This window comes from Neofelis nebulosa, chromosome 3 (assembly GCF_028018385.1).
Source record: "Neofelis nebulosa isolate mNeoNeb1 chromosome 3, mNeoNeb1.pri, whole genome shotgun sequence".
Taxonomy (NCBI): domain Eukaryota; kingdom Metazoa; phylum Chordata; class Mammalia; order Carnivora; family Felidae; genus Neofelis; species Neofelis nebulosa.
In genome coordinates this window covers 111648116-111660536 of record NC_080784.1, presented here as the reverse complement: position 1 = coordinate 111660536, position 12421 = coordinate 111648116, and the positions used below count along the sequence as shown (strand labels likewise).

Here is a 12421-nt window from a genome sequence, read left to right as displayed (position 1 = left end):
GCATGGTCTCTTACAGTCTGTTTTTTACACTGCAGAATAGCTTTACTAACTCTACTACCTATCCGAATAGTGAAACCTTTCGGTATTCTGGTATTTTTAATATAAGTGTTCAAATGCTTACCCAATTTTATATTAGAAATTGTTGGGATTAACGAGCATGTTTTATCTAAAAGACTTTTCATTAGCACTTGAATTAGCATTTCTCTTATTCCCTCTCATTTGAAGAAAAGACTTCTTTTAGTATACAGTTCTGCATATTCAGCTTTCTTATTAGTGGGTATTCCACAGTTATGTTATTTGAGTCTGTAGACTATAGAGTAAGTTCTGTAGACTTTTTTCTTGCTGAATTTATATACCTTTGTATTCATTCAGACTACTACTATTTAGTTCTTTCATGTCTTCTCTTCTTTCCGTTTCTCTCTCGACCTCTTTCTGTTTTGCTTTCTTCTCAATTCTCCTGCCTCTGTCTCTTTCCCCCTCCTGCCTTCCCTTTCCCTCTTCCCCTCCTGGAAAGCCCCCTCCCTTGCTCTCTGGCGAAAGACAATTCCCTCCCCAGAGCTTGTCATTTTAGGTTAGTCTTGCTACTTCCTTTAGTTAGTTGAGAAAGACACAAAGGCTTGTTTTCTCTGGAAATGTTATTTTTCTTTTCTCTGAATTATGCATATTGACGCTTTAATTTCCCCAATTTGCTTTGGTTGGGTAAAGTACTTAAGTATTACTTCCCAAATCTATATAAACTTAAATTTATCTACTTGCAGCTTTAGCCTTTAAGTTCTTTTATTTTGATTTCCCAATCTTTGGTCTGTCTTCATGAAATTTTCACTCCTAATAAAATTGTTGAATTTGTTATATTCAAACTCTTGATTTTTGGTTACTCCCATTTTCTACTAATCATCTACCAAGGGAAATAAATATATCAAGTCTCTTATTTGGGGGCAGGAAAAGGCCTGTAGAAGAATATTTAACATTGAGTATAGTCCTTCCCAACTATTTTGCTGTTTTATGAGCTGAAATATCTGGGTGTAGTAATTTGAATGAGTTCTGACTGATTGGTTGTCCAGAGACCAAATAATTGAATTACCTTCACTTTTGCTGCCTTTTCTCTCTATTAGATATAAATATATACAAGTCCTTACAATTTGGTCTTTTCATTCTTCCATTCACTCATTCAACCATTAGTTGTTGATGACCTATTATGTGCTCCATCTACATTGTTCTAGGCATTGGGAGAACACAGGAAGAAATAGGAGGAGCAAGGTCATGCCCAATATGGTACTTACACGGCTCCTGTATGTGGTTATAATTCACTTCTTATTGACCAGGAAACTAAGTGATTCTGAGTAAGCAAAACCATCATGTGAAACCTGGGCCTTAGACTATGAGCATCTTGGCAGGAGCAACTATATTTTTACTACCAGTATCCTCAGTTCCAAGCAGGGCACCTGGCACTCAGTAGGAGGGAAACAAACATTGCATGCTTCTCATGCATGGGAGTGGAAATTATGGAGTAAATAGAACAAAAGAAGATTTCAAAAGGAACAGTCAACGACACAAAATCTGACAAAGTAATCAAACGTTGTTATGGAAACATTGCCGCTAAGAACATAGCTACTTCAATTCACTTTTTTAGAAGATGCACCACCAGAAGATATTTAACATGTTTTTCTAGATAGGGACATCATATAGGCCCTAAGTCATCACTGAAATACATAGAGGGGAAACACAATAGCATATAACATGAGGTGGAAATTCCCTAAATGGCTTTATAGTTACAAATAATATTCAAGACTGATAATATTAAGTGGGTATATTCTAATAAGTTCTTATGGGTTTGAGTCCCTGTTCTATTGTTCAATGGTGACAGTAATCAAAAGATGAAAAAATTTAAAGAAGGTAGAGAAAGTCAGAAATATTGCAATGCATTTGGAACATTTGGAATATTTCAGCTACTAGTTGAAACTTAGTGTTGCCTCGTTTTTATAAAAATTGACATAAATATCATTGTCAAATAATATGGAGAAGAAACTTTTGTATTCATCTAGAAGTGTTACCAGTTTTTCTTTAACTTTTAAAGAAAATGTTTATTTTGAGAGAGAGAGTGAGCACAAGTGGGGGAGGTGTAGAGAGAGAGGCAGAGAGAGACTCTAAGCAGGCTCCACACTATCAGTGCAGAGCCCAGTATGGGGCCTGATCCCAGGACTGTGAGGTCGTGACCTGAGCCCAAATCAAGAGTCAGACACTTAACTGAGTGAGCCACCTAGGTGCCCTGAAGTGTTACCAGTTTTACATCCTTTTGAGCTATAGAACATTGTAAGAAACAAATAGAAAATAATTATTTTTAAGAATTCATACTTAGACAAGTAGTAAGAACAGCAGCCAACATTTTTTTTTTTTTATTTTGTTTTGATAAAGCCCAGAAACATCTATTTTTGAGTACTGGACAATTGATTACACTTCTCAGTTTTTGCCCTATACTAAAAACTTAGGGGGTTGGGTGTGAGGGGTAGTTCTAGGCTGGCTCCTGCACGTGAGAAGGACAGTGACAGTTCTCGTGGTCTCGTCCTGCATGATGTGCTTCAGACAGGCACTCCAGGCTCCCTCACATCCATTTTTATTACTAGCAACAGGATTTCTGTTTAATAGCATGCTTAATGAGTTCTGTGTTCTGCTATGAGGAAGATGCTAACATGTTTCCATTTCCATCACTTGTCTAAAAATAACATCCATGTATTGTGTTTCTGTCCTTACTTTGATGAAATACCTTTCAAATGTTTTAAGTGTCGTCATGGATGCGATATCTAGATACGGTGAATCTGATGTAGTTCTGTGCTTGTTAAGCTCTAAATAGATCCATAATACACCTGTATGTTGCTTTCCTTTTTTTGTTTTGGTATATAAAATCTTGCAAATGCGATGAAAATTGGGAAGGATAGTAATGTAATCTGTATAAGGGTGTACACATTGTTTGTGTCTTTGTGTATATGTGTACAACACTCAGATTGCCTGGTGTAATTTTTGCTGCTTAATGAAACAAGTACCTCCAAGACTTTAATGAGTGTTAGGACTATCAGGGTGACAATAACTCGCACTAAGCTGTAGCAGGATCCTTTAAGACCATCCCACAGGAAGCAACTTCAAGGTTAAAACTAATCCTTTTTCTTGGTACTCTTAAACAGAATCGCTTGGATTATAGTTCTTTTATTCAGGAACAACTCATTTGGCAGAAAAGGAGCAAAATAATAGGAATAGGAGCCTTTACATTTCTAAATTATTAGCTGTGATTTTCCATAGACAGCTTACTATACTTTGGGGAAAATCATGATGCACAGATCTCTCCCATTAGCATGAGCCCAGGGTTTCCCACTTCAAAACACAGAGTAGAGATGATTTGTTATCTTATTTCACGCCCACCCCATCTTTGCTTTAGTTACAATGGTATGGCAGAGGGATTCCTACTTAAGAACTGGAAAAGTGCATGTGAACCAGTAAACTCATTCTATCCAAAATGTTTAGTTTTTCCTTCTCCTTTAGAATGCAGTAAGTTAAATACCTGCATCCTGGGTAAGACGATGTTAGAGTAGGATGGGTTTGATCTTGGGAAAAGCCCTGTGAATCTTTTTTTTTTTTTCTCTAGGTCATAGAATTAAAGTGGGGTGGGCAAGATGCAATTTTGAAAAGTCAGGTTGAATTAACTTAGAAAAAGTGCAATTTGATATTTATTTATTTATTTATTTATTTATTTATTTATTTATTTAGGGAACATGTAGGGGAGGGGCATAGAGAGAGAATCCCAAGCAGGCTCTGTGCTGTTAGCACAGAGCCTGACATGGGGCTCAAACTCATGAATCATGAGATCATTACCTGAGCCGAAATCAAGAGTTGGATGCTGAACTGACTGAGCCACCCAGACACCCCAAAACCACAATTTTTTTCTCTCTATCCGTAAACTATGTGGATTTTTACGGATATACCTAGAAAGGAGAAGTCTTTACATTTACAACAAAAGAAGACTCACTAGTGTTCATTATATAATTTCATCCCACTTTCTTTCTGAGTCGATTGGACAGATTTTGAATTTATAGTTTGTATTTAACATCGGTATTGTCAACAAAAATTAGAATTCTTCTATAAAGATCAAAATAATACAAAAATGAAAACAATGACAAAACAGAAAGGCACTGGCATAAAGTAAAATAACTTTTAAAGATAAGTATTTTGCCACCATGCCAAAAAATAGAAATGAGAGTAAAGCTTTACGGGAGAGAATTAACTTGGCAAAGCTTGTTTATCTGGTTCCAATATTTCAAAACACAGCTAATCTTCTATCTTAATTTTTAGTTTCCTGGTTAGTTTTATGGTGGATGCCCGAGGTGGTGCGATGAGAGGGTGCAGACACAATGGGCTCCGTATCATTATTCCACCTCGGAAATGTACTGCCCCAACTCGAGTCACCTGCCGTCTTGTCAAACGTCATAGACTGGCGACAATGCCTCCAATGGTGGAAGGAGAAGGCCTGGCCAGTCGTCTGATCGAAGTCGGACCTTCTGGTGCTCAGTTCCTTGGGTAAGGGTTTCTGATAAACCTCCCACTTAGTCACGGATGCGCTTGTGTCCTCTACATGAAATCACTAGGATGGAATGGAAAAAGGTACGTCAAAGCGTCGTGAAAGAAGATTGGCCCATGACATTTTTTTTTAAATTAGAAGTAGCACCTCCATGCTTGACTCCAATTACGTGCCTCTTATTTTAAGGCATTAATGAGTTCAACATTCAGGTGAATTATTATCCTTTCTCTTTGGATGTTACCATAACCGCTAGGCTCCCAATGTGAATTATCATGTTTTAGCCATTGGTAGTTTGTTTTTTTTTTTTTTTCATCTGAGACTCACCTCATCAAATCATAACAAAAAATACTACTCTATTCCAAACACAAATTTAAACTCTTGTGTAGTAATGAAATGGAGCGATTATCTTTGGAAATCAATGTTGTCTTTATATAAGAATATCCAAAATTTTACTCTCTGTGATTTGTCTTTTCTGTCATCAAAATTGCTACCTTGAGTCTTAAAATTACACTGGGAGTCTCTTTAGTTGTAGTTTTCCCTAAGATGACAAAATCAAGACTAACTTCTGCCGTGCTCATTTTAGCAGTTTTGAGCAGAAGTGAGCATTTCTTCTTTCTTCTGTTTATACAGCTTCTGTTATATTAAAGTGGTATTACAATATGCCAAAAGATGAGTAGCTGCCCCTGAAAACTGACAAAAGGATGAAGTTTTGGAGGGGGACAAGTTTCAAAATATTTTGAAACAAATCAATTTTATTTAAGTCTTGTCACGTCAAGTCGTTGTTGTCAAAAATTGAGAGAAAATCCTATTAATCACGAACTCTTTGCTTTGCCACTGTCATTTTGGGGAGAAGGTTTGCTTTAGAACTCAAGGAATGTTCTAAAGTCTTGTAATTTGGAGCAGACTATTAATGAGTTGCTGCAAATTATGTTCACACCTGAAAAGGGGTGTCTGTATTTCCCAATTATAGAAACCACCTCCCATGTCCTCCTAAATGACCAGAGGTTTAGAAGGAGCCTGTGAAGTTCTGGGTTGCATCAGAAAATGCCAGTATGGTTGGAATAATTCCCCAGTGAGCCCTTTCATATTCTGTGCCAGGCCCTCTTCCCTCCCTCATGCTCAGGTAGTTTTAGGCTTTTTAATAAATTTCACATCTGTTGAGGAATATCCATGAAAACATCTGGCCTCTATCCCGAAGTCAGAGTTTTTATTATATTCCCAACAGCTTTGTCTTTCCTGTGGAGCATATATATTTTTTTTTTTTTGTCATTGTTTATTTTTTGGCTCATGCCCTGGCAGTGAACCTAAACAGGGTCAGATCAAACACCCAAGTGTCTCCTTCCACATGCCTCCATTGTACACTCTGGGTCTCAGTTCCTTGCTCTTTGTGACCAATGGAGGGGGCAGAACCAAACGCAGTGTGAAACCAAACTTCACCCTGTTGATCAGCTGGTGACGCTGGGGTTCTGTGGAAAACAATACCTGAAGCTTACTTATGTTCTTTCTTTCACTGCTGCTTTGGATGTACTCAGTAAACTTCACCTGCCAACGGCCCCTCCCCCACTTAATGAGGGAGAAAGTTTGGTCAGCCGCATCCTTCAGCTGGGGCCTCCTGGAACCAAATTCCTTGGGTAGGAGTGACTTAAAACAAATTGATGGCTGCTGGCCCCCATTCTTCTCCTTCTTCTGCAATATGATTTCTCTTTTTGTCATTGTGCCCATGACATGTCCCTCCCTATGATTTAAATTCTGTATAACCTATCTTTAGTGGACCATTTCTGACCCTTGTGGTATGTGACTTTTATTTTTGAGTGACGTTTTTATATCTTTTCCCTTAAAGTGCTGTGACCTTCATTTTCGTTTAAAGCATGAGATCTGCCTAGTTGTACTATGTGCTAGTTACGATGTTGTTATGATGAATTTGAAGTCTGTATCAAAGCAACCTGGACTGAAAAATCAAAAGCCTCTATAATTTTTGAGAGTGAATGCGACCTGAAAACATCAGGGCAGTGCATGTTCTGGATCCTGAATATAATAGGCATGGGACACAATTGGGCTATCTACTGAGGCACTCGGTTAGGGCCACACTGTGTACACATGCCTATTGTTCCCTTGAATGAAAAAGATATTTAAATAAGCAAAAAACATGAGTGCATGTCTCTTTAGTTCCCAAGTAGTTAACTTTTGTGACATCTTTTCATTTACAACACGTCAAATTATGCAACATAAGAGCCATTTTCCTTCTTAAACCATTTTGTCATTTGCACCTTATAGAAACTGTTTTAGGAGATTGGCACACCTCATGGATATGCATGCACGTTTCTTTTGGTTAAATGTGTTATACTTACATTTATCAAAGGAGAAGTTCCAGAATGCCACATGCACTCACAGGGAAACATTATTTGGCTTAAGGTAGCAGCATGCCCCTAAGGATTGGTGCCCCTGAGGTAGAATGCTACTGTGTGACCATCTGCTAGCCAATGGGCTCCGGAGGAAAGCCTACTATACCCCTGTCCCAAGAAAGAGAACAATTCCAGGTCACTTTGCAACAGACAGGGTCAAGGTGCTTGTCTTAATGTTGGCCAGCTCTTGTCTACACTGAATGTTCTGCCTTACTGTGTCAGGCCTGTGATCGTGGAGATTCCTCATTTTGCTGCCCTTCGAGGAAAGGAGAGGGAACTGGTGGTCCTGCGCAGTGAGAATGGGGACAGCTGGAAAGAGCATTACTGCGAATACACCGAAGACGAATTGAATGAAATCCTTAATGGCATGGATGAAGGTACTTCATATTGAGGGTTTTAAAAGAATTCTAAAGTGGAAGCATTCAGATGATATATTTCTTTCTTATGACCTAAGGATGTGGGTGCGGGGACGGGAGGTGGGTTTGGGTATAGGTGTTATTTTACCACAGCAGGTATTCGGTACATTCCGGGCTTGGAATGCATAATGAATTTGCCTACTCTTACCTCTGTTATATTCAGGAAAACAAATCCTTTCAGTAGGAAATATCTCATTTAATAAGGAGATACAGCATATCTCCATCCTTATTCAAACCTAAAACATGAGATGGAATAGATGTTGTTTCATTACAGAATGAACTGATACCGGATAATAAATCCATGACTTTTTGAAATGCCTAACAAGACAATTTAGATATAGTTAAGACACTGATAAAAGTGCTAAGCTTTTTTGTTGGAAAACTTACATAAACCCCAAACCAGTGCATTATAGGATAATATGATTTCTTTTGAATTTTCTATTACTAAGGAGGAAAATTAAGTTCACTCAAACTTCCACATGTAATTCAAACAGGGAGTTAGCCAGGGTAGAATCTCATATATACACCTACACATATAGTTAAGGAATTTATTTTTTCATTAGGGCTTTGAGCTCTGTGAATCCCAAATCTCGCTTGGGCCATTTTGCCACAGATTGAAATAGTTCCGTGTTACCGGAGGTAATGGATTAATTCTCTGGCATCCTTAGCTTGCACAAATACAGAGTGCCAGTTCTAATCCAGGAGATGTGTTCCGCTTTAAGTAACCACACAAATAGGGCAAATTCTTTGCCCAAGTGCCAAGAGCATACCATGTTTTGTACAGAACTGGACAGGCAGCTGTAGAGCTATTTGTAACGTGTAGCTTTGGGTATGGCTCATGAATAGGAGGTGTAGCCTGACAGCAGCTACTTTGATATTTCTTTCTGCATCCTGCTGAGGTAGACTAAGAAAAGGGGCCAGCCTTACCCTATCTAAGAAGTAGATGGAAAAAGAAACAATGTCCTCTACATGCATAGGTTAGTATCTTCCAAGAAAGACAAAAAGATCAGGATTTTTACTGATAAAGCTTGTTCCATGCAATATTTAGCTGTTTTCTCCTCCTTGGAAACATTTGTTTTGCCTGCATTTAGGTTTAGGATGTTTTCTTCTGAGATATTTACCTGTCATTAACACTGCCATGAGCATTGGCATCTTGTCCTTGAATGAGGACTTGTATTATACTCTACATGCGTATGAAGCTTGTTTTAAAACAAAGAATGGGATTTTTGTATTTTTTGTTCTCTGAGCTTGGAAATGCATTCTTTTGTAAGTATATGCTAGTGTTTGCCAGTGTATCAGTTTTCGATGCCATGATTAGATCCTGGGACTTCTGGCTTTTGCTATCTAGTTATATTCAATAGTCAAGAAAAACATAATTGCTGTTCCTGCCTCTATAATAGATTGCAAATGATTTCTAAAAATAAACAAGTTTCCATTATCTCTGAAAATTCAGTGATTCCCTTAATGCAAATTTTCAGCATTTTAAACCAGTCTGGGTTTGGTGTTGCCCTACATAGCTATACTAATGCAATTTAAAAAGAGCCCATTATCCTGTCTTCCTAATACTAGATGATATGTTTGGTAAGTTAATGGTTTCAGGAGAATATTGAAACCCTGAATTTATAATCGCTGATTTTTTTTTTTTTGTATCTGACTATTTCAGAGACAACTATGTCACTAGAATAAACACGCGAACACAAACCTTACCCTTACAAGACAGATTTTAATCCCTCACTATTGCCTTGAGAACTGAAAGGGCCATCTTCCTTCTTAAAACCACAATAACTGGTATTTGAACTAACTTTGAAATTTGCAAAGAAAAGGAGTCCACAAACAATTTCCTCTCTTTCACGTGAACCAAGAATAAAACAGGTTCATTTCCATTCCAGGTTTGCCCTCAAAACCCCTCATTTACAAAGGCAGTGCTGCAATACTGTATCTGGAGCTGGATGCTCTCCTTTCCCAGGGCCCTGCAAAGACCTAGTTTCCACAGAGAAATAAAACGTGCAGACTAAATGCCAATAGGTCTTGAGAGACTGCAATTTTTTTTTCTAGTGTTAGGATAGGTAGTCTTGCTTTTTAAATTTTCCTATTATTTAAAACAAGGCATCTTGCTGCCATACTGGTTTACTATGAACTGTGCCAAGGAGTTTGCTAGAATGTTTTTGGATGGAAATCCTTGCTCTATAAAGATGGGTCATTTCTTGTCTCAGTGCTGGATAGCCCGGAAGACCTAGAAAAGAAACGGATCTGTCGCATCATCACCCGCGACTTCCCGCAGTACTTTGCAGTGGTGTCTCGGATCAAACAGGACAGCAACCTGATTGGCCCTGAGGGGGGCGTGCTGAGCAGCACAGTGGTGCCCCAGGTGCAGGCCGTCTTCCCAGAGGGGGCACTAACCAAGAGGATCCGTGTAGGCCTACAGGTAGGCCCATGTTGGATACACGTTAACCTAACGTGGATTTTTATTGTAGTGATTGGAAATCAGCTTTTCAAATGGGAAATGCAGTAAAACCTTGGATTGCAAGTAACTCAATGAGCAAACCCTTCTAATAAATTTTAACCAATTTGACAATAAATTTCATATATTGAAAAAAAAAATTTAACTTGATAAACTGTCAATGTCTTGTAATACAAGGAGTACGTGACACTGAATGTCACATGATCAAAACTGAGCCAATGGTTCTTGAAATTCACTTCGATATACGATTGCTTTGGATTACAAGCATGTTTCTGGACTGAATTATGCTCACAAACCAAGGTTTGACTGTAAGTGGGTAACAAGTCAAATTATTCCCAGGTGAGCAAAAGCTGCCATTAGAGATTGTAGGTCTCATGAAGTTTTATATAAGTGCTTAGTACTAAACTTAACAATTATCATGTTTGAAGTCACCAAACTGATTTATGGCTAAAAAGTGATACCTGGAGAAACTTATGTCAAAGAAATTTGACATATATATAATGATATATCATTTATTTTAATTTTTTTTTTCTTTGAAAAGGCTCAACCTATGCATAGTGAGCTGGTTAAGAAGATTCTAGGCAATAAAGCTACCTTCAGCCCTATAGTCACTTTGGAACCTAGAAGAAGAAAATTCCACAAGCCAATTACCATGACCATTCCTGTCCCCAAAGCTTCAAGTGATGTCATGTTGAATGGTTTTGGGGGAGATGCACCAACCTTAAGATTACTATGCAGCATAACAGGTAAGTCACTTGTGACTATGCTAGTAGAAAGTTCCAAAAGAAGTAACGTAGATCATTGTAAATATTCAGTACCTTTGCCATAAGATACCTGTGAGGTTATATGCATTAATTCAGGAAAAGCATTCTAATTAGGGATGTGAAAGCTAAAGGAAATGAACTTATATTTATTACATTTATATACAGCTTGTATGCCAAACTATTGGACACTTTATATGCAATGTCATTTTAACCTTCACAGTGGCCCCATAAGGAAATGTTAAACCCATTTATGCAAAAGGAAGCCAAGGCCGAGTGAAGTTCCATAACTTGCCTGAGATCATACCATACATATTTGGCAGAGTTGAAATTCAAACCCAAATTTATATACCTCTACTCCCAAGCTTTAAGCCTTCATCGAAGACCTCATCTTATATCTACTGAAAAACAAGCACTTGAATAACTATACCCAGTAGTTCAAACTTCTGTCTAGGAACTGATATGTCTTTATCATTAATCTATTAAACTAACTTTGGAAAAACAAAGTACAGGTTTTTAATCATTAACTGAATTTTGGCCTTTTGAATTGGAAGTTGTAGTAGCTTTCAGATGACTACCACACTCCGGAAAAACATTCCCAGAATATTGGTTTTCTCTGCTCAAAATACCACCACCACTGGGTAAGAGAAAAAAAAACCCACACAAATAATCTGTGTTAAGACTACATAATTTGACTAATTTCCCTATTTAACAATAAACACATGGTACTGGCATTCAGTAAATATTTATACTGTTGTCAGTAGGAGTAACAACCATCCCTGGTTGTTTAGGTATCGTTAGAATTTTTTTTTTCATTTCTCCTCCATATTGAAAGGAATGTTCACTCTTATTTTGTTCTCTTAATTCCCCTTCTAATTAGTGTTTTTCCTCTACTTATGACAGCAAACCATTGAGACTTTACCCCATAAGTTTAATAATATGACAGAATTTTAAGATACACAGACTATAATGAGTATAGAAGGAAATCATGCTTCACGTGTGACTTCTTTCCCAATTACCCATTTCTGGTTGTCACCCAGCATTCCTGGGTGTCAGTCTGATACTTTTTGTTCCATGGGTATACAGTTAGTCTCTCTATAATGTGCAACATTCATGGCATGGAAGCAAAAGTAGTAAGACCGAAAAGTGTCTGTGGCACACCCTGACCTTGTAGAAGATCCAGTGAAGATACCACGTGGGCCTAGGTGCCACCTAATCTAGTTATTCAGATGGGTTTATGCTAAACACTTTCTTTTTTTTTTAATTCTTTTTTTAACGTTTATTTATTTTTGAGACAGAGAGAGACAGAGCATGAACGGGGGAGGGGCAGAGAGAGGGAGACACAGAATCCAAAGCAGGCTCCAGGCTCTGAGCCATCAGCCCAGAGCCCAACGCGGGGCTCGAACTCACGGACTCAGAGACCGTGAGATCGTGACCTGAGTTGAAGTTGGACGCTTAACCGACTGAGCCACCCAGGCGCCCCTAAACACTTTCTTAAATTTGTTAATTAAAAAATATGTGAAAGTGTTTAGATTTTTGTGTTTTGCTCTGTTATGTGCTTCTGCTAAGAATTAATATTTTAGAGGCCTACTAGAATAAGGTTCCATGAACTTTCTATAACTCATTTCCTTCTTTAAGAAAGTTTAGAGTCACGGGGCGCCTGGGTGGCTCAGTCGGTTGGGCGACCGACTTCGGCTCAGGGCATGATCTCGCGGTCCGTGAGTTCGAGCCCCGCATTGGGCTCTGTGCTGACAGCTCAGAGCCTGGAGCCTGTTTCACATCCTGTGTCTCCCTCTCTCTCTGACCTTCCCCCATTC

The 12421-nt window shown here is 38.3% G+C and overlaps 1 protein-coding gene across 50 annotated transcripts in view; it reads left to right on the top strand.

Moving 5' to 3' along the window:
- Window positions 1-12421, top strand: part of ANK2 (ankyrin 2) — a 679068-nt gene that overhangs the window by 622946 nt on the left and 43701 nt on the right. For 31 of the 50 annotated variants that reach the window (XM_058721568.1, XM_058721573.1, XM_058721572.1 and 28 more), the window contains 5 exons: window positions 4339-4563; window positions 6097-6195; window positions 7189-7343; window positions 9596-9807; window positions 10385-10589. In XM_058721568.1, the coding sequence (XP_058577551.1) occupies window positions 4339-4563; window positions 6097-6195; window positions 7189-7343; window positions 9596-9807; window positions 10385-10589 (896 nt within the window). The remainder of the gene's footprint in view (window positions 1-4338; window positions 4564-6096; window positions 6196-7188; window positions 7344-9595; window positions 9808-10384; window positions 10590-12421) is intronic. The other 19 variants (XM_058721610.1, XM_058721597.1, XM_058721606.1 and 16 more) reach the window with 1 other exon arrangement.